A 26,163-nucleotide genomic window follows, 5' to 3' on the forward strand; every position below is an offset into this window, starting at 1 on the left:
ACAATAAAACATATTTGTAACAAACTTCTCATCTCGGTTCCTTTACCACTCTGTCTCTCTCCCTGTCCCCCCTCTCCTTTCCCAGTCCTTCATCCGCCGCTGCCTGGCCTACCGCAAAGAGGAGCGCATCGACGTGCTACAGCTGGCCCAAGACCCCTTCCTCATGCCCTCTTACCGCAAGGCCCTGGCCACCAGAGCCGGAGGGCCTCTGGCGTCAGGCTCCACCTCCAGCGCTTACAACAACAGTGCCTCAAACTGAGGGGCCCAACGCCACTAAATAAGGGCCCCTGTGGGGACCACACCATTCAAACGCCCTCCCGTTTGGAGAGAGGGATGGCAGGACGGAGGGGATGGGGTTAAAACAGCACAAAGGCTAGGGGGTGGAGGAGTAATACCTGAAGTGCCTTCCATATCCCCACACTCCCAGCCCTCCCGCAAAGGCGCAGCGCCAGTCTGTGACTTGTCTGTAGGACCCAATGGCTGCCCACATGCATGCACACACACACCCCATGAAGAAGGAAACACCTTGCTTGGCTTGTCCAGTGGGCTGCATCACAGGGCCATAGGACAATGGCCTGAAGTCACAACAGGGCGTGCGTTGTGCATACCTGTTTGAGAAAACCAAAATGGCGCCATTCTGTTTTTTTCCCCTTTTTGCTTGAATTGTATATATTTCCCAATTGTTCCCCCAATGATGAGCCGTTAACTTTTTTGAAGGGCTTTAATGAAGGTGGGAGTTCCTATTTCTGATGACCAAAGTTGAAAGCATGCCTGGCTGATACAGCACCGTTATGTTTTACACACGTCTAAGAGAAAGAAGGCAGTCGTTATTACTAGGATCGTCACATTTGACTGATTTTCTTGGATATTGGAATGGGTGGGAGTGGACTTTATTTGGATGGTTCAGTCCATATTTTTAAATAACTTTCGGGGGTGGCTACTGTGAGGCTAGAGAGAGAGACTCAGCAGAACCGCATACAAACCATTAAACTGACTTTTGGTATGACTGTGGTTTGTGAGAATATTTTTAAAACATCAAGGAATATGTCAAAATAAGATAACAATTCTCCTTTATTGCAAATTGTGCAATGTCACAATCAAAATTCCAACATAATATATACAAAGTTATTTCAGTACATTGTGAAACCTGAATTCACATAAGCATGTTCTTGTTGTATACCAGAGAAAAGCAGAATAGCCTAACTGGTAATACTGAAATATACAGAGCTAGCTACCATCAAAATCAACAACCCAACCTCATATCAGACGTAATACATGTATTCAGTGCAATGAAATAAAATGTCAGAATTTCTTCTACGAGACACTTCTCACATGGTATTGACAATTGCGTCAGAACAACTACTGACTGTTGCCATTGTGGCAAATATTATTTTACGTAAGGAGTTCTATCATAGGGGGAAAGAACCTGAAAAACCAATCACAGTGTTATGGACATTATGTACTGCCACAAGCCTCCTTGTCTACATTTAAATCCACACCAAGCAGTCGTTTGTAGTAAAAGGATCAAGACTTGTTAAGTGCCGATAAACAAAAGAACATTGTATAATCCCGACGCCAAAGCTTTCGGTGGACACTCAGTGCGCCCCGCGAGTGGGGAGATGAGAACAGACTAGGAAAACATCAGTTCCAACGCATGGTGAAATTAAACCATTTTCAGTAATAGAAACAAACTTTATTAAAATGTGCACAATGTGGCTAGAATTGGGTTGAACCTCAAACACAAAAACCAATTGAAGAAAAATAGGCACAAAACCAGATTAGTGCCTCTAGTCTTGCTTCTGGAGCAAAGTAGGAAGCATGTGATCCATACGAGCACATTCCAGTGCTGCATCTCAGTAGTTCAATGTGGCTTCCTCTCCTAGTCTCCTTCCCAGCATTTGATGCTTTCACCTATCCAGTGTTGTAAGATCTGTACATATGAAGGAAGAGAGACAACCGGAAGCACTTAGCTACTATTAAGATGCACTCCTGGGACATGTTCCAAAAGTCTCAGATGGCTCCCCTTTCATATTTCCTTATTTACCACTACTTGTCTAGGTGGAATTGAACATTTTGTGTACAATTAAAGTCATCTAGCCCTTTCAAATGGTCAATATGGAAATTGGATAACAAGGAAACAATACTTATTGGATTGGAACTCACACCAGGTGTGAATCTCAAAAGTCCTTCCTCACATCTCCTCCAGTCCTCTTCCCACCTTCTCAAAAGGTTTGAGACAGAATTGTGGTTTTAGAAGGGCCATAGTTCAAGGTGTCATCTTCCTCTATCGGTTATAGAACTGAGACGACACCCACGCCAGGCCCCACTTGAGGTTGGTTAACATAAACTTAAGCGCTTTGGTCCACTGCTCCTCCGAGTTGAACTGGGTCTTGATGGAGTAGGAGCCGCCGCTGCCGCCTGTGTCCTCAATCTTGCCCTTCTCCACGTCCATCCTGACCCATAACAGAAAAAGTTGCGTTAAACCTCAAACCCAAGTGTTTGTCTTTATTTCTTCCTCAAGAGGTGTGAAAGACCCTTGTGCAACATCTAGAGCTGCTAACACCAAAATGTTTATCTACAGATTATGTGTACGATTGGAAAGTTAATCAATTAGATCAATGTTTCTCAACCTCCTGGTCGGGCGACCACCACACAGTTCTAGCCTTGTTGTAGCTTTGCACTGATGCAACTAATGTCAAAGCTCTTGAAATCAGGTGTGTCGGTGCAGGGCTACATATGCTTTATCTTGGCCCATCAGTAACTGCACACACACTTGCGTACAGACGTCAATTGTCATTTTGTAGATTTAAATGTGTTACAAAGCCAATTGATGTGTAATGTACAAATTCAGCGCGTACAGTGATGTTTCCCCTCAAAGAAAAGTGCCATGTTTAAATACGAGATGTGGGCATGCAGTTCAACACTGGTAGGTCACATTCACCATTTTGGTCAGTATATTATGGTCTATTATGACATAGCAGAGTCCTCCTTAGATAGTTATTACAGAAGATCACCATCAAATATAGCTACTAAACAAAAACTTGGTTGCAGATCGAGCTGCAAAAGATGCCCCTGTCAAGCTCCTTCATGCTGAAGAGTCCTACACCCGCTACAGGAAGATAATGCTTCAACAGGGAACCTTGTTGGTGCTGCCAGTCCCAGGGCAGGTTGGCATTTATTGTCATGAATCTTGACCTGGAGGCAGCTCTGCAGTGGTCACTAGCTAGCACAGTCATTTAATCTGATTTTAATCCTAACATTAAATTAATACCAATGATGATTTTTTGGGACAATTTTGACTTTGCCACTGCGACCCATCCAGACCAAGAGGGATTAAACCTGCGTGGTGAAAGACATCTACCGCCATAGCACCAAGATACACAAAAATGTATGCACGCATGACTGTAAGTCGCTTTGGATAAAAGCGTCTGCTAAATGGCATATTATTATTATTATTATTATGTTGAAGGCAAACAAAAATATAATAAATAGGAAAGTATACCAATTTCATTTGAGGACCAGGATGTTGACACCTGTGCCATACAGATTACAAACTAGCTGGGAAGAGATTTTTGATGTACCGATTCCATGGCACAGGGTGTGAGTTACAGTGGGGAGAACAAGTATTTGATACACTGCCGATTTTGCAGGTTTTCCTACTTACAAAGCATGTAGAGGTCTGTAATTTTTAGCATAGGTACACTTCAACTGTGAGAGACGGAATCAAAAAAAAAAAAAATCCAGAAAATCACATTGTATGATTTTTAAGTAATTAATTTGCATTTTATTGCATGACATAAGTATTTGATACATCAAAAGCAGAACTTAATATTTGGTACAGAAACCTGTGTTTGCAATTACAGAGATCATACGTTCCCTGTAGGTCTTGACCAGGTTTGCACACACTGCAGCAGGGATTTTGGCCCACTCCTCCATACAGACCTTCTCCAGATCCTTCAGGTTTCGGGGCTGTCGCTGGGCAATACGGACTTTCAGCTCCCTCCAACGATTTTCTATTGGGTTCAGGTCTGGAGACTGGCTAGGCCACTCCAGGACCTTGAGATGCTTCTTACGGAGCCACTCCTTAGTTGCCCTGGCTGTGTGTTTCGGGTCGTTGTCATGCTGGAAGACCCAGCCACGACCCATCTTCAATGCTCTTACTGAGGGAAGGAGGTTGTTGGCCAAGATCTCGCGATACATGGCCCCATCCATCCTCCCCTCAATACGGTGCAGTCGTCCTGTCCCCTTTGCAGAAAAGCATCCCCAAAGAATGATGTTTCCACCTCCATGCTTCACAGTTGGGATGGTGTTCTTGGGGTTGTACTCATCCTTCTTCTTCCTCCAAACACGGCGAGTGGAGTTTAGACCAAAAAGCTCTATTTTTGTCTCATCAGACCACATGACCTTCTCCCATTCCTCCTCTGGATCATCCAGATGGTCATTGGCAAACTTCAGACGGGCCTGGACATGCGCTGGCTTGAGCAGGGGGACCTTGCGTGCGCTGCAGGATTTTAATCCATGACGGCGTAGTGTGTTACTAATGGTTTTCTTTGAGACTGTGGTCCCAGCTCTCTTCAGGTCATTGACCAGGTCCTGCCGTGTAGTTCTGGGCTGATCCCTCACCTTCCTCATGATCATTGATACCCCACAAGGTGAGATCTTGCATGAAGCCCCAGACCGAGGGTGATTGACCGTCATCTTGAACTTCTTCCATTTTCTATAATTGCGCCAACAGTTGTTGCCTTCTCACCAAGCTGCTTGCCTATTGTGCTGTAGCCCATCCCAGCCTTGTGCAGGTCTATAATTTTATCCCTGATGTCCTTACACAGCTCTCTGGTCTTGGCCATTGTGGAGAGGTTGGAGTCTGTTTGATTGAGTGTGTGGACATGTGTCTTTTATACAGGTAACGAGTTCAAACAGGTGCAGTTAATACAGGTAATGAGTGGAGAACAGGAGGGCTTCTTAAAGAAAAACTAACAGGTCTGTGAGAGACGGAATTCTTACTGGTTGGTAGGTGATCAAATACTTATGTCATGCAATAAAATGCAAATTAACTACTTAAAAATCATACAATGTGATTTTCTGGATTTTTGTTTTAGATTCCGTCTCTCACAGTTGAAGTGTACCTATGCTAAAAATTACAGACCTCTACATGCTTTGTAAGTAGGAAAACCTGCAAAATCGGCAGTGTATCAAATACTTGTTCTCCCCACTGTATGTAAAATGACGCAAGATTTAAGACTTTGTACCTTTCAGCTAAAATTATTGTACAGAATCCTTGACACCAACAAACTGTTGAATATTTGGGGCATACAATCATCAAAAATCCAGAAAATCACATTGTATGATTTTTAAGTAGTTAATTTGCATTTTATTGCATGACATAAGTATTTGATCACCTACCAACCAGTAAGAATTCCGTCTCTCACAGACCTGTTAGTTTTTCTTTAAGAAGCCCTCCTGTTCTCCACTCATTACCTGTATTAACTGCACCTGTTTGAACTCGTTACCTGTATAAAAGACACATGTCCACACACTCAATCAAACAGACTCCAACCTCTCCACAATGGCCAAGACCAGAGAGCTGTGTAAGGACATCAGGGATAAAATTATAGACCTGCACAAGGCTGGGATGGGCTACAGCACAATAGGCAAGCAGCTTGGTGAGAAGGCAACAACTGTTGGCGCAATTATAGAAAATGGAAGAAGTTCAAGATGACGGTCAATCACCCTCGGTCTGGGGCTTCATGCAAGATCTCACCTTGTGGGGTATCAATGATCATGAGGAAGGTGAGGGATCAGCCCAGAACTACACGGCAGGACCTGGTCAATGACCTGAAGAGAGCTGGGACCACAGTCTCAAAGAAAACCATTAGTAACACACTACGCCGTCATGGATTAAAATCCTGCAGCGCACGCAAGGTCCCCCTGCTCAAGCCAGCGCATGTCCAGGCCCGTCTGAAGTTTGCCAATGACCATCTGGATGATCCAGAGGAGGAATGGGAGAAGGTCATGTGGTCTGATGAGACAAAAATAGAGCTTTTTGGTCTAAACTCCACTCGCCGTGTTTGGAGGAAGAAGAAGGATGAGTACAACCCCAAGAACACCATCCCAACTGTGAAGCATGGAGGTGGAAACATCATTCTTTGGGGATGCTTTTCTGCAAAGGGGACAGGACGACTGCACCGTATTGAGGGGAGGATGGATGGGGCCATGTATCGCGAGATCTTGGCCAACAACCTCCTTCCCTCAGTAAGAGCATTGAAGATGGGTCGTGGCTGGGTCTTCCAGCATGACAACGACCCGAAACACACAGCCAGGGCAACTAAGGAGTGGCTCCGTAAGAAGCATCTCAAGGTCCTGGAGTGGCCTAGCCAGTCTCCAGACCTGAACCCAATAGAAAATCGTTGGAGGGAGCTGAAAGTCCGTATTGCCCAGCGACAGCCCCGAAACCTGAAGGATCTGGAGAAGGTCTGTATGGAGGAGTGGGCCAAAATCCCTGCTGCAGTGTGTGCAAACCTGGTCAAGACCTACAGGGAACGTATGATCTCTGTAATTGCAAACACAGGTTTCTGTACCAAATATTAAGTTCTGCTTTTGATGTATCAAATACTTATGTCATGCAATAAAATGCAAATTAATTACTTAAAAATCATACAATGTGATTTTCTGGATTTTTTTTTTTTTTGATTCCGTCTCTCACAGTTGAAGTGTACCTATGCTAAAGATTACAGACCTCTACATGCTTTGTAAGTAGGAAAACCTGCAAAATCGGCAGTGTATCAAATACTTGTTCTCCCCACTGTATGTAAAATGACGCAAGATTTAAGACTTTGTACCTTTCAGCTAAAATTATTGTACAGAATCCTTGACACCAACAAACTGTTGAATATTTGGGGCATACAATCATCGCAGCTCTGTAGAGTTGGTTGAGGGGCAGCTCTTGGGGAACTGTGGGGGGGGATCTTGGATGGTTGGTGGCCTGGTGGTTGGGCCGGTGGCTGATAGGTCGCTAGATTGGGGTCCCCGTTTTGACTTGGTGGTGATCAGGTCGACGTGCCGTTGGGCGGGGCGCTTGACCCTGGTTGCTCCTGTGTGTCGCTCTGGATGGGAGTGTCTGCTAGATGACTGAATGTCATGTAAATGTTGAACGGCTTCACTGCAGGTAGATTGTATGTTTTAATATAAAAAAATTAAAAACAATGATGCCAAGGAGGAACCATTACAGTCAGTCAGACCAGAGGGCAGCCCTCGTTGATCAGTGTCACCCAGGAATTAAAACTGAATGAGTGAAGAATGAATAAGGAAGAGAAAAAAGACTGACAGATAAAGTAGCTTAAATTTCAAGGCCATGCTAATATATTGTCTTGTATTTGTTGCCCTAGCTCTCCATTCTTCGGCCCATCTGATAACGTCCATTCTTTCATGTGGAGGTGAAACGTTGATTTGGGAGGAGTGCAGCCAACTCCAAACTGAAGCCGTGTGAGCACTGCGGCCGGTGCTTTGATCCCAGACACCTTGGGAAACACAGCGAAATCTGTGCCAAGCTCTCCTCCAAGAGCTCCAAATGGGGGTCTATGACTCCACCAAGCACCGGCTCAGGGGCACCGTGGTATGATGCACCAAGGGACCAGAGTCTGTCACTCTTTTGTATTGAACTGACAGTGACTGCTAGACCTGCTGTTGCCCAAAATATGACTTCTACCTTGGAATCTATGAGGGTTCCAAGAAGAAGCAGTACTACTAGGAGGCAGTAGTATTGTATTCAAAACCAACTGTAGTCAGCAGTTCCTCAAATCTACAGAAACACCTGTATTTCTTCAATAAAATCCAAAGAACTCTAAATCGTTTTCAGTCAGATTTGTTACTGGTGCAGGAAAGTAGAGGAAATAAAATATGAAGATACAAATCTGAATATTTGTGTTTTCATGATCTAATAAATGGGAAATGTAAGAGTCTAACCATTTTTTATGAATTGGAAGAAAAAAAAAAATATATATAGCTGCAAGCAGCAATGAATGGGGTTCACAGGATGACAGAAAAGACACCATATCAGTTGGATAACAAAGCAAGCACTCTATCAGGTAGGACCTATCATCCTTTATGTGCAATCAGCGAAAGCTTTACCATGATTATCTTTCAATACCACAAGGATGATGCAAGAGAAGTTAAGTCTAGTGCTGTATGTTGTTATCTTTGAATGCAGCAGGTAATGATTCTTAAACTCATTACTTAATGTATTGAGTTTATATACCAATTCGGGGGTCAATTTGAGTAATGGTTTGTTAAGATTTGTGAAATATTTTCAGCATTAGTGTATTGGTATATTGGGATTATCTTTGATGTCTGGACTTTATTTTGTTAAACTCATTAGAAATTAATTTGTTCTACTTACCAAATATGGTTTGAATAAGATGTGGTTTTAGAATTGTTCTCTTAACTGTTTTGTTCTTGACTGCATTTAGACAGGCAGACCAATTCTTATATTTTTTTACTAATTGGTCTTTTGACCAATCAGCTCTGAAAAAGATCTGATGTTAAAAGATCTTATCTGATTGGTCAAAAGACCAATTAGTGGGAAAAGATCAGAATTGGGCTGCCTGTCTAAACATAGCCCTTGTGCATCCCTTTGAGCGTGTCCATTGTGTAGTTACCCGTGTTATGGTGTACATTTGGTAAGGTTTAGGAATTGTATTGATTGCAAATTGCAATACACTACAGGTAAGTGCGTACAACATTAGTTAAGGCAATCGGGATTTTCCAGAGTTTCTCAAGCCAAATTGTCCAGAGGCAACGAGGTGAAAATAAAACATTGGCTGCGTTTACACAGGCAGCCAAATTCTTTTGAACAATCAGATCAGTTCTGAAAAAGATCTGATATGATTTGTCAAAAGTATTTTTTTTTAAATACAAGAATTTGTCTGCCTGTGTAAACACAGCCATAATGGTTAAATTATTATAGGATGTGAATATTGTCTCACTGGTGTTAATGACGTCTGAATACTTATGTAAATAATGTTTATTTATTTTTTTATATAAATTTGCAAAATTTTCTAAACCTGTTTTCGCTTTGTCATTATGGGGTATTGTGTGTAGATTGAGGGGGAAAAAACGATTTAATCAATTTTAGAATAAGGCTGTAACGTAACAAAATGTGGAAAAGGGGAAGGGGTCTGAATACTTTCCGAATGCACTGTACATAAGGTTCACATACCAAATTTCATAGCCCCATGTCCCTGGTGTGATATGGTGCAATCTAGTGGTGGTGTGTGACAATGCAGCAACTAATCATTCTCATTCATTAGAGGCTAATTCATTGAGTCAATATACCAAATCTGGAGTCAATCTGATTTATGGTTCATGAGATTTTAAGTATTTCTAGCATCAGCATATGTGCTAACGTGCATCTATAGGTACAGTGCCGGCATATTTGAATGCAGCAACAATTTTTTTCTCAAAACCATTAAAGATGTAATGAGTCTAAATACAAAATCTGGAGTGAATCTGACTGATGATTCATGAGGAGAAGATTGCATATGTAACGCTAATGCTCAAAGAATGAGTTGTTAATGTTAACCTTGTTTTTTTATATATCAATACCAAATCAGTGTGGTTCATCTTACATGATGGCGATAACAAGTTTAAAGTTGATAGGCCACTGTGGAGTGGATTTAAATGGGCACGTAAATTTCGATTTTTTTGTCAGTCAATAACATTTACATTTTCGTCATTTAGCAGACGCTCTTATCCAGAGCGACTTACAAATTGGTGATAACTCAGCCATCTTCTGACCAATACCTTAGCTTTTCTCAAACTAAGTTAAGACATGTACCATAGGCCTACATTACACATTTGGTCCGTCCTATGGTTCATTAGAATAACATTTAAAAAGTATTTTAGCATATGTGCAAATATGCATCTACTGGTATAGTGTGGCCATCTTTGAATGCATCAACGTTATTTTAAACTCTTTAGGGACTATTGTGATGCCTCAAAGACCAAATTTGGAGTGAATCTGACTTTTATTTAATTTAACTAGGCAAGTCAGTTAAGAACAAACTCTTATTTACAAGAGAAGATTTTGTATGATTATTTTAAGCAATAGCGTTACATAGCTAAACTTAAAATGGTTCATCATAATAATGTTAAAGTTGATAGGCCATTGTGGAATTGATTTACAAAAGATTTTGTAAATCGGAATTCCTGATTCATCAATAACTCAGCCATCTCTTTACCAATCTCTTGACTTCTAAAACTACATTTTTCAAAATTTCCAAGATGGAGGAAAATCTATCATGGCGGACCTTATCGGTCCTTGAGGCAAATTTGTTCAGCATGAGGGAAGACGCCTACATACAAAGTTTCAAGTCCCTAGGGCTGCGTTTACACAGGCAGCCCAATTTAGATATTTTTTTCACTAAATGGTCTTTTGGCCAATCAGATCTGAAAAATATCTAATGTGATTGGCCAAAAGACCAATTAGTGGAAAAAATATCAGAATTGGGCTGCCTGTGTAAACGCAGCCCATGTCAAACGGGGCAACAGATATGAGTGTTCCGGAGACATTTGAAACCCCACCTCTTTAAGGAATACCTGGGATAGGATAAAGTAATCCTTCTACCCCCCCCCAAAAAAAATTGTAAAGTGGTTATCCCACTGGCTATAGGGTGAATGCACCAATTTGTGAGTCGCTCTGGATAAGAGCGTCTGCTAATTGACGTAAATGTGCCCTTGAGCAAGGCACTTAACCCTAATTGCTCCTGTAAGTCGCTCTGGATAAGAGCGTCTGCTAAATGACTAAAATGTAAAATGTAAGTGAGACTTCTTATAACAGCGCCCCATATAGGCCAATTGGTGCCATTCTTTTTGACCAAGTTACTCATGGCCTCTAGTTTGTGTGCCAAATTAGGAAAAAAGTGACCAATCTATGCTTGCGTTATTTGACCATGTCAAGAAAAACAAATCTAAATAAGAAAACAATAACAATAGGTATTCACAGGTTTGCTGTGAACCCCTAATTAATTGAGTTGTATAACTTGCACAAGACTAAAGTTTACCCGCTTAATCCTTTATCTCCGCATAATCCACCGATGATTACAATTCTAATTCGATGACGTCTGCTAGTTGACTGACCTGTAGGGCAGGCAGAATCCCGTGTCTCCCTTCTCCACCTCCTCCTTGAACTGCTGCACACAGTCCAGGAAGGCCACCATGGCATGGTCAAACTTGTTGTCCCAGAAGAAGCGCAGCCCCCCCGAACAGTACAGTGGTAGCTCCTACACACAACAGGAAAGTGAGAGTGGAATGTACCAAATAGAACATAGCCTATTCATGTGAGTTGGCTTGGGCAAGTCTAATGAGTATTGCAAAATAATATTCAAGGGATAGTTCACTTTTTTCACAGCTCTGTAAACATTTTTGTTTGTCTCCATATAGTAGCCAGCGGTGTGTTCATTGTACACTACATGTGAAAGCTTTTAAGTTTGAGACCTTACATGTTCGTAACAATCATTACCTTAGACTTGTCTGTGAGTGACTCCAGGTAAGAGTGGTTTCCATATGGGACCAGGCGGTATCTGCAGAGCGAGATCAGCAAGATATTTACATTACTTTAATGATGACATAATATTGTACAATGTATCATGTCCATTTGGATATGATAAAATAACTGATTCAAATAGTTATATAGCAATTGAAGATAATACTAGTAATTTTAAAACAGCATCGTTTAAGCAGGTATTTGTGGATAGAAGTAACATGGCATAGAGGCCAACATGCCTGTGTGTGTATGAGCATGTGTTCTGGTGATGTCATGTCTGACCTCTGTAAACGTAGCCCCATTTTGTTGGCGAGGGCGTGGAGCAGTAGCACGGTCTGACCCCATGCAGCGTTGATCTCGTTCCACTCTACGGGGACGCTGGGTAGTCGGCCCAGGCGGAAGTTGTTGATGGTGCCAAACTGGCCACTGTGCCTGGGGACCAGAGAAACGTATTATAATTACTACAAACGATCAATGTAAAAAAAATAGTGTTTCGAATTCTACGGACAAGAGGAAGGGTGAGAGACAGAGGCAGCTATGCTTTCATGATAAATACAAGCATGCCAGTGCCACCACTTCAAACAGAGGAGTATTCAAGTAGCTAAACGGACAGAATTTTGGTCAATAATTGATGTGTGTTTGTGCATTGGTGTATTTGAGTGTATATACACTATATACTCTGCATTCGGAAAGTATTCAGACCCCTTTTTCCACATTTCTTTATGTTACAGCCTTATTCTAAAATTGATTGCATATTTTTTTCCCTCAATCTACACACAATACACCATAATGACAAAGCGAAAACAGGTTTAGAAATGTTTGCAAATTTGTTAAAAAATACAAGCAGAAATACCTTCTTTACATAATTATTCAGACCCTTTGCTATGAGACACATAAAAACAATTTAATACATTTTAGAATAAGGCTGTAACGTAACAAAATGTGGAAAAAGTCAAGGGGTCTGAGCTTTCCGAATGCACTGTATACACAAAAGTATTTGGGCACCCCTTCAAATTAGTGGATTTGGCTATTTCGGCCACACCCGTTGCTGACAGATGTATAAAATCGAGCACACAGCCATGCAATCTCCATAGACAAACATTGGCAGTTGAATAGCCTTACTGAAGAGCTCAGTGACTTTCAACGTGGCACTGTCATAGGATGCCACCTTTCCAACAAGTCAGTTCATCAAATTTCTGCCCTGCTAGAGCTGCGCCGGTCAACTTCAAGTGTTGTTACTGTGAAGTGGAAACGTCTAGGAGCAACAACGGCTCAGCAGGCGAAGTGATAGGCCACACAAGCTCACAGAACGGGACCTCCGAGTGCTGAAGCGGGTAGCGCGTAAAAATAGTCTGTCCTCGGTTGCAACACTCACTACCGAGTTCCAAACTGCCTCGAAGCAATGTCAGCACAAGAACTGTTCGTCAGGAGCTTCATGAAATGGTAGAGCAGCCCCACACAAGCCTAAGATCGCCATGCGCAATGCCAAGCGTTGGCTTGAGTGGTGTAAAGCTCGCCGCCATTGGACTGGAGCAGCGGAAATGCGTTTTCTGGAGTGATGAATCACGCTTCACCATCTGGCAGTCCGACGGACGAATCTTGGTTTGGCAGATGCCAGGAGAACGCTACCTGCACCAATGTATAGTTCCAACTGTAAAGTTTGGTGGAAGAGAAATAATGGACTGGGGCAGTTTTTCATGGTTTGGGCTAGGTCCCTTAGTTCCAGTGAAGGGAAATCTTAACGCTACAGCATACAATGACATTCTAGACGATTCTGTGCTTCCAACTTTGTGGCAAACAGGAAAGGGAAGGCCCTTTCCTGTTTCAGCATGAGAATGCCCCTGTGCACAAAGTGAGGTCCATACAGAAATGGTTTGTCGAGATCAGTGTGGAAGAACTTGACTGGCCTGCACAGAGCCCTGACCTCAACCCCGTCGAACACCTTTGGGATGAATTGGAACGCCGACTGCGAGCCTGGCCTAATCACCCAACATCAGTGCCCGACCTCACTAATGCTCATGGCTAAATGGAAGCAAGTCCCCGCAGCAATCTTCCAACATCTAGTGGAAAGCCTGCCCAGAAGAGTAGAGGGGAGGACCAACTCCATATTAAATACATTTACGTCATTTAGCAGACGCTCTTATCCAGAGCGACTTACAAATTGGTGCATTCACCCTATAGCCAGTGGGATAACCACTTTACAATTTTTTTATTTTAATTTTTTTAGGGGGGGGTAGAAGGATTACTTTATCCTATCCCAGGTATTCCTTAAAGAGGTGGGGTTTCAAATGTCTCCGGAAGGTGGTGAGTGACTCCGCTGTCCTGGCGTCGTGAGGGAGCTTGTTCCACCATTGGGGTGCCAGAGCAGCGAACAGTTTTGACTGGGCTGAGCGGGAACTATGCTTCCGCAGAGGAAGGGGAGCCAGCAGGCCAGAGGTGGATGAACGCAATGCCCTCGTTTGGGTGTAGGGACTGATCAGAAATCCCATGATTTTGAAATGAGATGTTCAACGAGCAGGTGTCCACATACTTATGGTCATGTAGTGTATGTATACGTGTCTGTATGCGTCTGTGTGTATGTGTCCTTACCAGATGTGGAAAGTGGCGTTGAAGACGTTGGTCTTCTTCAGGCGGTCGAGTTGCAACTGGCAGTAGCGCATCTGGTTGTCCACACTCTTCAGCTCATCATCCAGCTCCAGCTGCTGACGCTTGAACTCACTGTACTCCTTCTGGTACCTGGAGCACACGGACACACACACACACCAGGGGAGGCTAAGGGATTCATTCATTTGTGAAACTGAATTATATCTGCAGAGAGTAGGGGTCGATTTGGAATTCAATTTGAAGTTTCATCTCTATCCCACTTTTGCCTCATCCCATTCACCCATCTTGCAGTATACAGTCTCAAAATACGCATTTGTGCAAGTTTCCAGTAGGGTGAACGGTGTCCCATTCATTTGTTTACTAAGTGCGTGTTGGTGAGAGCGCGGTTCACAGGCTCATTTGCGGCAGGTACCCTAGCAGTTAGAGCATTAGGCCAGTAAACGAAAGGTCGCCGGTTTAAATTCCCGAGCCAACAAGTTGAAAAATCTGTCAAATTTGCTCCAGAGACGTGGTACTACTATGGCTGACCCTGTAAAACAATTCACTGCACCTATCCGGTGTATGTGACAATCCATCTTTTTGGAGGGGGATTTTGGCATTTTATTACTATGCCCATTAGCTGTTGCAATAGCAGCAGCTACTCTTCCTGGGGTCCACACAAAATATGAAACAAAGAACGTTAATAGACAAGAACAGCTCAAGGACAGAACTACATACATTTAAAACGTCCCACATAGCCTACATATCAACACATACACACAATACCTAGGTCAAATAGGGAACAGGTGTTGTGTTGCTTTATCTGTTTTTTTAAAACAGGTTGGCTGTTCCCTTGAGCAATCTTTGCTGGAAGGGAGTTCAATACAATCATGGCTCTACAGTGCATTCGGAAAGTATTCAGACCCCTTGACTTTTTCCACATTTTGTTACAGCCTTATTATAAAATGGACTTTTAAAAAATTAAAATCTTCACAAAATACCCCATAATGACAACACGAAAACAGGTTTTTGAAATGTTTGCAAATGTATTAAAAATAAAAAAACTGAAATACATTCACATAAGTATTCAGACCCATTGATATGCGACTCAGAATTGAGCTTAGGTGCATCCATTTTCCAATGATCATCCTTGAGATGTTTCTACAACTTGATTGGAGTCCACCTGTGGTAAATTCAATTGATTGGACATGATTTGGAAAGGCACACCTGTCTATATAAGGTCCCACAGTTGACAGTGCATGTCAGAGCAAAAACCAAGCCATGAGGTTGAAGGAATTGTCCATAGAGCTCCGAGACAGTATTGTGTCGAGGCACAGATCTGGGGAAAGGGTACAAAAAAAATGTCTGCAGCATTGAAGGTCCCCAAGAACACAGTGGCCGCCATCATTCTTAAATGGAAGAAGTTTGGATCCACCAAGACTCTTCCTAGACCTGGCCGCCCGGCCAAACAGAGCAATCGGGGGAGAAGGGCCTTGGTCAGGGAGGTGACCAAGAACCCGATGGTCACTCTGACAGAGCTCTAGAGTTCCTCTGTGGAGATGGGAGAACCTTCCAGAAGGACAACCATCTGTGCAGCACTCCACCGATCAGGCCTTTATCGTAGAGTGGCCAGACGGAAGCCACTCCTCAGTAAAAGGCACATGACAGCCCGCTTGGAGTTTGCCAAAAGGCATCTAAAGGACTCTCAGACCATGAGAAACAAGATTCTCTGGTCTGATGAAACCAAGATTAAACTCTTTGGCCTGAATGCCAAGCATCACGTCTGCAGGAAACCTGGCACCATCCCTTCGGTGAAGCATGGTGGTGGCAGTATCATGCTGTGGGAATGTTTTTCAGCGACAGGGACTGGGAGACTCGTCAGGATCGAGGGAAAGATGAACGGAGCAAAGTACAGAGAGATCCTTGATGAAAACCTGCTCCAGAGCGCTCAGGACCTCAGACTGCGGCAAAGGTTTACCTTCCAACTGGACAACGACCCTAAGCACACAGCCAAGACAACGCAGGCGTGGTTTCGGGACAAGTCTCAATGTCCTTGAGTGGCCCAGCCAGAGCCCGGACTTGAACCCGATCGAACATCTCTGGAGATACCTGAAAATAGACGTGCAGAAATGCTCCCCAGCCAACCTGACAGCGCTTGAGAGGATATGCAGAGAAGAATGGGAGAAACTCCCCAAATACAGGTGTGCCAAGCTTGTAGCGTCATACCCAAGAAGACTCAAGGCTGTAATCGCTGCCAAAGGTGCTTCAACAAAGTATTGAGTAAAGGGTCTGAATACTTATGTAAATGTAATATCCGTTTATTATTAATATATTTGCAAACATTTCAAAAAACCTCTTTTTGCTTTGTCATTATGGGGTATTGTGCGTAGATTGATGAGGGGGGAAAAAACAATTTCATCAATTTTAGAATAAGGCTGTAACGTAACAAAATGTGGAAAAAGTCAAGGGGTCTGAATACTTTCCGAATGCACTGTATATAATACTATGTTTCTTGAATTTGTTCGCACTGCCTGTGAGACAGCGTGACAGCCAAAGTGCTTTGGACTTGGAAATACTGTACATCATCCAAAAGTCCTCAGACTGGAGAACGGGCGGAGTCATCTCTCTCCCCACAACAGACAGGTGTTACTCACTGCAGTTCCTCAGTGTCTAGCTGCTGGGAGTGGCTACGTCCCTGGACCAGATCCTCAGCCACGGCGGCCCTCTGCTCCTCCACCACCTCCAGCTCACCCACCAGCAACGACGACTCCTCGCCCAGCTTCTGGAGCTGACCCAGCAGACTGTCCTCCTCCTCCTCCTGCAGCTGGGACAGCAGCTCCAGGCAGTTCCTGGTAGAGGATACACATGTAAAAACATACACACACACAGAGACACAGACAAGGAAATCAAACACACAAACATAAAATACATAGTGCATCCGGAAAGTATTCAGACCCCTTCACTTTTTCCACATTTTGTTACGTTACAGCCTTATTCTAAAATTGATTAAATTATTATTTTTTCCCTCATCAATCTACACACAATACCCCATAATGACAAAGCGAGAACAGGCCAAGAAATGTTCGCAAATTTATAAATAATAATAATAATAATAATTTAAAAAATACCTTATTTATATAAGTATTCAGACCCTTTGCTATGAGACTCGAAATTGAGCTCAGGTGCATCCTGTTTCTATTGATCATCCTTGAAATATTTCTACGACTTGTTTGGAGTCCACCTGTGATAAATTCAATTGATTGGACATGATTTGGAAAGACACACACCTGTCTATATAAAAAGGTCCCACAGTTGACAGTGCAGGTCAGAGCAAAAACCAAGCCATTAGGTCGAACGAATTGTCCGTAGAGCTCCGAGACAGGATTGTGTCGAGGCACAGATCTGGGGAAGGGTACCAGAAAATGTCTGCAGAATTGAATGGCCCCAAAAACACAATAGCCTCCATCATTCTTAAATGGAAGAAGTTTGGAACCACCAAGACTCTTCCTAGAGCTGGCCGCCCGGCCAAGCTGAGCAATCGGGGGAGAAGGGCCTTGGTCAGGGAGGTGACCAAGAACCCAATGGCCACTCTGACAGAGATCCAGAGTTCCTCTGTGGAGATGGGAGAACCTTCCAGAAGGACAACCATCTGTGCAGCACTCCACCAATCAGGCCTTTATGGTAGAGTGGCCAGACGGAAGCCACTCCTCAGTAAAAAGGCACATAACAGCCCACTTGGAGTTTGACAAAAGGCACCTAAAGGACTGACCATGAGAAACATGATTTTCTGGTCTGATGAAACCAAGATTGAACTCTTTGGCCAGGCAAAGCTCATCACCTGGCCAATACGATCCCTACGGTGAAGCATGGTGGTGGCAGCATCATGCAGGGACTGGGAGACTAGTCAGGATCGAGGGAAAGATGAACGGTGCGAATTACTGAGAGATCCGAATGCACAGTACATACACTCAGCTCCATAGTGCGCAGGTCCTCAGACTGGTTGCGAAGGTTCAACTTCCAAGAGTACAACAACCCTAAGCACACAGCCAAGACAACGCAGGAGTGGCTTCGGGACAAGTCTCTAAATGTCCTTCAGTGGCCCAGCCAGAGCCCGGACTTGAACCCAATCAAACATCTCTGGAGAGACCTGAAAATAGCTGTGCAACAACGCTGCCCATCCAACCTGACAGAGCTTGAGAGGATCTGCAGAGAAGAATGGAAGAAACTCCTAAAATACAGGTGTGCCAAGCTTGTAGCGTCATACCTTAGAAGACGAGGCTGTAATTGCTGCCAAACGTGCTTCAACAAAGTACTGAGTAAATGGTCTGAATACTTATGTAAACATAATATTTCCGTATTTGTTTTTTATACATTTGCAAAAAATTCTTTACAAATAACGTTTTTGCTTCGTCATCATGGGGTATTTTGTGTAGATTGGTGAGGGGAGAAAACGATTTAATCCATTTTAGAATAAGGCCGTAACGTAACAAAACGTGGAAAAAGTGAAGGGGTCTGAATACTTTCTGAATGCACAGTACATACACTCAGACAAGGACAACACACGCAAAAATCTGGGCGTTCAAAGAAGCGATCCTCTTTTGACACACAATATTGCTCCAAGCAACAGTATATTTGTCTAAACCCAGAACTATATATTTTGTGGGTCTTTCTTTACTCCTTGCCTAAGCAAATATCTAGTAAAAATGTGTTGCATTGTGTAGACTACCCACGTATAGTTCTATAGTGTGGTAGTAATGTATGACTACTCACTTGTAGTTCTGGCACTCGTTCTCTGTGATGTTGAGCTGTGTGTCCAGGTGGTCTAGCAGGGTTTCTGTGCACTCCTCACACAGCGGGTGGTCTACATCACTCTGGCCCGACATGATGTCAAACAGATCGCTGGTCACCTTCAGCCTCCGACTCAGGTTCTCCATGTTGCCCCCGTCCGATGCTTCTCCAATCAGAGTGAAGCTGTTCGTGCTCTCTGTGGACATCATCCTACACACACAGTTCACACTATGGGAGAATCTCATTGGTTTTGCTCAACTCCTGCGTCCCATCTCCTCTCTTGCCTCCTTTTGAAAAAGGTCAAAGGTTATCGAGGGGAGACTGCGAGGAGAGTGAACGTGGACGAAAATGCACTTGTATGAAATGAGACTCCTCCACTCGTGCGTCATCAGGCAAATTACGTTTACAGGTGTGGAATCCCAAAATATGTGTAAAGTGATAAAAACAAATGTAGCTAGTTGTGCAATACATTTTATATACAAAATAAGTAGCATATTGTTTTTAAACGTTTGCATGCTTTTTTTCCTTCGAGAAAAACGGGGTGTGGCGGGTATTAAAACACTTCAGCGCTTGCCACCACGAGCAGACTCTTTCGTTTGCCTACTAACAAATTGACACTCCACTTGACCACTTATCGGTTTCCGGGTCACGGAGGAGAGAGGACGGACTCTTGCCCAAATGAGAATCTCCCCATGTAAACATCATCCTAGACCCTTCAAACTCAACTCTGGACCTCGAACCAAATGCATTTCCACTGTATTTGTTCCCCTCTAATCATGGACTGATTTAGACCTGGGACACCAGGTGTGTGAAATTAATTATCAGGTAGAGCAGAAAACCAGCAGGCTCCGGACCTCTAAGGGTAAGAGTTGAATACCCCTGTCCTAGGCCTTGAGGGTATGGTAGTTGAGAGCAGGGCATTACACTGTGTAGTCTAAGCAGGACCAGAGCAGGTTGGAAGGTAGTAAGTTAGACATGATGCTACCTTGCAGGAGGGATGTATTTTCTTGCAACTCCATCTTGCTTTGTTTCCACAAAGGTCTCCTGGACGAAGAGATGAAAATTAGAACCCCTTTCAGTGGTTAGAACAAAGTATATTGCTGTGAATCCTGTTTACAATTTATTTATTTATTGGATTGAACCAGCCCAGTCGCTCACCTCTGGTGCACTTTCCACGTCACTGCTTTCTGTCTGTTTGCTTGGCGTCACTGTGACCAGCGGAGCTGGTTGGACAGAAGATGCACAACTCCGATATCCATATCTTCCTCTGTAGCTCTCTCACACACACACTCTCTCTCTAACAAACAATATCTTTCTCTCAAACACACACACTTGGGTAAACATACCAATAAGTTCCTGGATGGTGACACGGTCTAGCACATTGAAGGATGTGTCCAGCTTGAGAGGCTGACTGCAGCGCTGACACACAAAGCTCACCTGCATGGTGGTGCTAGAGGACTTGGAGCCCTCCATAGCAACACTGGAAACAGAATTAACACAGTTAGCCGGCAGTCAAACTACTCGTGACTGGTGGCTTTGCTAGCACAATTTAGCTTAGCTATGGTGAGCAAAATTGGTTGACGACTTGATTAAGTACTCTATTCCAATTCTCTGTTTCACTAATAATAACTTCAAAGTCACTTTAGTATATGATGAAACGGCAGGGGCAGGCCATACAATTTGATAAAAATGGAGCTTGCTTGATGTCGTTTAGCTGCAGCTGAGCATGCCATTTAATTTGCTCGCTAACTAGTACTGTACTTAGGCTGGACAATAGAACGAGTCAAAATTCACCCAAGGCTGAAAAACGGCAATAGAACGTTGGCTAAGCTGGAACACTAGCGCGAGCCCATAGCAAATTAATTAAATCGAACGTTCGCAAAATGGCACAACAAAATGTATCACTTTCACATTACCACTACAATCTGTTCTTAGGACAAAACTGAAGAAAAAAAAACTCGTGTAGAAAGTAAACATCTGCACCTCGATGGTGTCAACTGTGCTTATGTCTGCGTAATGAGGAAAAAATTAAAACTTCGGACTATTTCTGGTCTAGTGATCGATGACAACCGAGCTCGCTGCCCAGACTTACATAATTACAAAGTGGAGATTATCATGATTAAAATGGTGCCCGACTTGAAACAATCCAAAATATACACATTGCAAGATATTTGGCGAAATAGACAGACATACCTATCTTTCCCCTATAGAAAACAATGGGACGACCTCAAGAGTTCCTCAAAAATGCCCTAAAATAAGGACAGTTTTTTCGTGATTACTTCAAAACTACGACAAGCAGCTGGGACATATGGTAATATTATGAAATTGGGCTCCACGGCGGATGCAATGAACTAGTTTTATCAGAAAAAAGCATTGTTAAAAATGTCATGTCTCCAGACTACTGTACCGTCCGTATAGCTAGATAATGTTAGCTGGCTAACAGACGGTACTAGCTCGGAGATTAAATTTCAGTTGCAAACAACATGTCAGAGGCAAAGACTCGTATTTATGTACCTTTCAACAGCATACAAACCTAAGTATTTCAAAAATATATATTTATTTGACATACCTTTAGCGTTTTCTTACCCGTGGACTTGCTTTATTGTTGTTTCTTACGGATATGACGTTAATAACATTGCTCGCAAAATGGAAGTCGTCATTCTGCAATGGGCGGGGTAGTGGTCACGTGTCAAAATAGTTGCGGGAAAACCAAACTGAATTGAGGACAGGAGAATCAACACCACAGGGGAGTGTGATTAGTCCTCTGTTGTTCTCAATCATGACCAATGATGTTTACTCTCAGGTACAGACGGATATAGGGAGGTCGTTATTTGCAGAGGATGGGGCCTTATGGAAGAGGGGAAGAAGTGTGCCATACATAGTCAGGAAGGTACAGGAAGCAATTGATGGGTGGGCATTAATGTGGGGATTCAGGTTCTCTGTAGAGAAAACTCAACTGGTTTTTACCAGGAGGAAGGTGGGAGATTAGGTATGCTTGATGTTATATGGGAGAAACTTGGAGAGGGTGGGGGCCTTCAGGTTCCTTGGGGTATACTTTGACACTAGACTGACCTGGGCAGAACACATTGAGAGAGTGGTGGGAAAGTGTAAGAAGGTGCTAAATGTGATGCGCTGTCTGACGGGGAAGGAGTGGGGGGCTGTGCGTTCCTCATTGAAGATCATGTATGTTGCATTGATCCGATCTGTAATAGACTATGGCAGTATAGCATATGGTTCGGCAGCCCGGACCTCACTGGAAAGGCTAGATGTCATACAGGGGCAAGGACTCAGAAAATGTAGTGGGGTGTTTCGGACGTCCCCATTGGCTGCATTACAGGTGGAGATGGGGGATATGCCATTGCAGATTAGGAGACAGCAGCTGGCAATTAATTATTGGGTCAACCAACAAGGACATGGGGTGTCTCATCCTGCGAAAGGGATTTTACAGGCATGCTGGGAACATGAGCGAAGACAGAACACAAGCTTTGTGTGGGTGGGTAATACCCAGGTGAAGGAGATGGGACTGTATGGAAGGGAGTTTAGTCCAACGGTAGTTATTCCTGGAAATCCATCATGGCTACTCCCACCTCCAGTAATTGATCTAGAAGTGTTGGAGAGACTGCAGAAAGATAGGGAGGGTGTTGATCCATCTGATTTGTTTAAGAGACGTCTGGATACTGTTTATCAGGATTTTGTGGCCATTTACACAGATGGTTCAAAAGATCCAAGGACAGGACGTACTGGGTCAGCATTTGTAGTGCAGGAATGTGGGGTGGAAGTTTAGCTCACGTAGCAGACAATACCTGCTTTATGAGGTGCTACAAACCCATGGCAGGATTAAACAGATGGTTATACAGATAAGATGTACTTGGGTCCCAGCCCATGTGGGGGTGGAGGGGAACGAGGCAGTAGATGAACAGGCTAAACAAGCACTTAGTAGTGGGGATGTTGAAGTTTCAATGAGCAAGGCAGAGGCAAAAAGACTGATATATACAGTGATGGTGCAGAGATGGCAGGAGCAGTGGAATAGAGATAAGGGAAGGCATTTATTTCAAGTACAGAGGAAAGTCGGGGAGGGGAGGACGGCAGGAAGGGACAGAAGAGAGGAGGCTATTTTTACCAGATTAAGGGTGGGACACAGCCAGTTGAAAAATACATTAAATGTGGTAGGAAAGCATCCAACAGGAAAGTGTGATTATTGTCAGGAAACAGAGACCGTGGAGCATGTATTGCTACAGTGTGGGCAGTATCAAATCACATTTTATTTGTCACATACACGTGTTTAGCAGATGTTATTGCGGGTGTAGCGAAGTGCTTGTGCTTCTAGCTCCGACAGTAATATCTAACAAGTAATATCTAACAATTTCACAACATATACCCAATACACACAAAACTAGTAAGGAATGGAATTTAAGAATATATACATATATGGACAAGCAATGACAGAGCGGCATGGACTAAGATACAGTATAATATTATAGAATAGAATACAGTATATACATATGAGATGAGTAGTGCAATATATGTAAACATTATTAAAGTGACTAGTGTTCCATTTCTTAAAGTGGCCAGTGATTTCAATAGGCAGCAGCAGCCTTTAATGTGCTAGTGATGGATATTTAACAGTCTGATGGCCTTGAGATAGAAGCTGTTTTTCAATCTCTCGGTCCCAGCTTTGCTGCACCTGTACTGACCTCGCCTTCTGGATGATAGTGGGATGAACAGGCAGTGGCTCGGGTGGTTGATGTCCTTGATGATCTTTTTGGCCTTCCTGTGACATCAGGTGCTGTAGGTGTCATGAAGGGCGGGTAGTTTGCCCCCAGTAATGCTTTCGGCAGACCGCACCACCCTCTAGAGAGCCCTGCCGTTGCGGGCAGTGCAGTTGCCGTACCAGGCGGTGATACAGCCCGACAGGATGCTCTCAACTGTGCATCTGTAAAACTTTGTGAGGGTTTTAGGTGCCAAGCCACATTTCTTCAGCCTCCTGAGGTTGAAGAGGCTCTGTTGCGCCTTCTTCACCACACTGTCTGCGTGGGTGGACCATTTCAGTTTGTCAGTGATGTGTTCGCCAAGGAACATAAAGCTTTCCACCTTCTCCACTGCGGTCCCGTCGATGTGGATAGGGGGGTGCACCCTCTGCTGTTTCCTGAAGTCCACGATCATCTCCTTTGTTTTGTTGACGTTGAGTGAGAGGTTATTTTCCTGGCACCACACTTCCAGAGCCCTCACCTCCTCCCTGTAGGCTGTCTCGTCGTTGTTGGTAATCAAGCCTACTACTGTTGTGTCGTCTGCAAACTTGATGATTGAGTTGGAGGCGTGCTTGGCCACACAGTCATGGGTGAACAGGGAGTACAGGAGGGGGCTGAGCACGCACCATTGTGGGGCCCCAGTGTTGAGGATCAGCGAAGTGGAGATGTTGTTTTCTACCTTCACCACCTGGGGGCGGCCCGTCAGGAAGTCCAGGACCCAGTTGCACAGGGTGGGGTTCAGACCCAGGGCCTCGAGCTTAATGATGAGCTTGGAGGGTACTATGGTGTTGAATGCTAAGCTATAGTCAATGAACAGCATTCTTACATAAGTATTCCTCTTGTCCAGATGGGAAAGGGCAGTGTGCAGTGTGATGGCGATTGCATCGTCTGTGGATCTATTGGGGCGGTAAGCAAATTGAAGTGGGTCTAGGGTGACAGATAATGTAATGTAATATGTAATATGCCATTTAGCAGACGCTTTTATCCAAAGCGACTTACAGTCATGCGTGCATGCATTTTTACGTATGGGTGGTCCCGGGGATCGAACCCACTACCCTGGGGTTACAAGCGCCATGCTCTACCAATTGAGCTACAGAGGACCACAGGTAAGGTAGAGGTGATATGATCCTTGACAAGTCTCTCAAAGCACTTCATGATGACAGAGGTGAGTGCTACGGGGCGATAGTAATTTAGTTCAGTTACTTTTGCTTTCTTGGGTACACGAACAATGGTGGCCATCTTGAAGCATGTGGGAACAGCAGACTTGGAAAGTGAAAGATTGAATATGTCTGTAAATGCTCTGAGGACACGGCTAGGGATGCCGTCTGGGCCGGCAGCCTTGTGGGGGTTAACATGCTTAAATGTCTTACTCACGTCGGCCACAGAGAAGGAGAGGCCACAGTCCTTGGTAGTGGGCCTCGTCGGTGGCACTGTGTTATCCTCAAAGTGGGCAAAGAAGGTGTTTAGCTTGTCTGGAAGCGAGACGTCGGTGTCGGCGACGTGGCTGGTTTTTATTTTGTAGTCCGTGATTGTCTGTAGACCCTGCCACATACGTCTCATGTCTGAGCCATTGAATTGCGACTCCACTTTGTCTCTATACTGATGTTTTGCCAGTTTAATTCCCTTGCGGAGTGAGTAGCTACACTGTTTGTATTCTGCCATATTCCCAGTCACCTTGCCATGGTTTAATGCGGTGGTTCGCGCTTTCAGTTTTACGCTAATGCTGCCATCTATCCACGGTTTCTGGTTAGGGTAGGTTTTAAGAGTCACAGTGGGCACAACATCACCTATACACTTCCTGATAAACTCAGTCACCGTTTCAGTGTATTTGTCCAAATTATTTTCGCAAGCTACCCGAAACATATCCCAGTCCGCGTGATCAAAACAATCTTGAAGCGTGGATTCCGATTGGTCAGACCAGCGTTAAATAGTCCTTAGCACGGGTACTTCCTGTTTGAGTTTCTGCCTATAGGAAGGGAGGAGCAAAATGGAGTCGTGGTCAGATTTTCCTGAAAGGAGGGCGGGGGAGGGCCTTATAATCATCCCGGAAGTTCGAATAGCAATGGTCGAGGATTTTAGCAGCGCGAGTACAACAGTCGATATGTTGATAGAACTTCGGCAGCCTAGTCCTCAAATTTGCTTTGTTAAAATCCGTGGCTACAATAAATTTAGCCTCGGGATATGTGGTTTCCAGTTTGCATAAAGTCCAGTAAAGTTCTTTGAGGGCCGTCGTGGTATCGGCTTGAGGGGGGATATACACGGCCGTGACTATAACCGAATAAAATTCTCTTGGGAGATAATACTGTCGCCATTTGATTGTGAGGTATTCTAGATCGGGTGAACAAAAGGACTTGAGTTCCTGTATGTTACTACAATTACACCATGAGTCGTTAATCATGAAACACACACCTCCACCCTTCTGCTTCCCAGAGAGATATTTATTCCTGTCTGCGCGATGAACTGAGATCCCATCTGGCTGAACCGATTTTGACAGAATATCCCCAG

At 43.8% G+C, this 26,163-nt stretch overlaps 1 protein-coding gene across 3 annotated transcripts; it reads right to left on the reverse strand.

Moving 5' to 3' along the window:
* Window positions 1-1,053: 1,053 nt before the first annotated feature.
* LOC311101207 (beclin-1-like) lies at window positions 1,054-21,553 on the reverse strand. 3 transcript variants are annotated; one of them, XR_014609898.1, is made up of 12 exons: window positions 21,480-21,553; window positions 20,257-20,390; window positions 20,069-20,133; window positions 19,896-19,954; window positions 18,893-19,120; window positions 16,777-16,971; window positions 14,129-14,275; window positions 11,822-11,971; window positions 11,516-11,576; window positions 11,134-11,276; window positions 2,164-2,453; window positions 1,054-1,930 (listed from the first exon to the last, which is right to left on the reverse strand). XR_014609898.1 is itself a non-coding variant. In XM_084142312.1 (11 exons), the coding sequence occupies exons 2-11, from the start codon at window positions 20,381-20,383 to the stop codon at window positions 2,285-2,287; spliced, it is 1,344 nt and encodes a 447-aa protein (XP_083998438.1). In that variant the 5' UTR covers window positions 20,384-20,390; window positions 21,497-21,552; the 3' UTR covers window positions 1,054-2,284. The 3 variants fall into 3 exon arrangements, 2 of the variants coding, with proteins under 2 accessions (XP_083998438.1, XP_083998437.1); XM_084142312.1 differs by having other exon boundaries at window positions 1,054-2,453; window positions 21,497-21,552; XM_084142311.1 differs by having other exon boundaries at window positions 1,054-2,453; window positions 21,480-21,535.
* Between the last annotated feature and the right edge of the window lie 4,610 nt (window positions 21,554-26,163).

The sequence above is a fragment of the Coregonus lavaretus genome, assembly GCF_964263955.1.
Source record: "Coregonus lavaretus genome assembly, chromosome: 25".
Classification (NCBI taxonomy): domain Eukaryota; kingdom Metazoa; phylum Chordata; class Actinopteri; order Salmoniformes; family Salmonidae; genus Coregonus; species Coregonus lavaretus.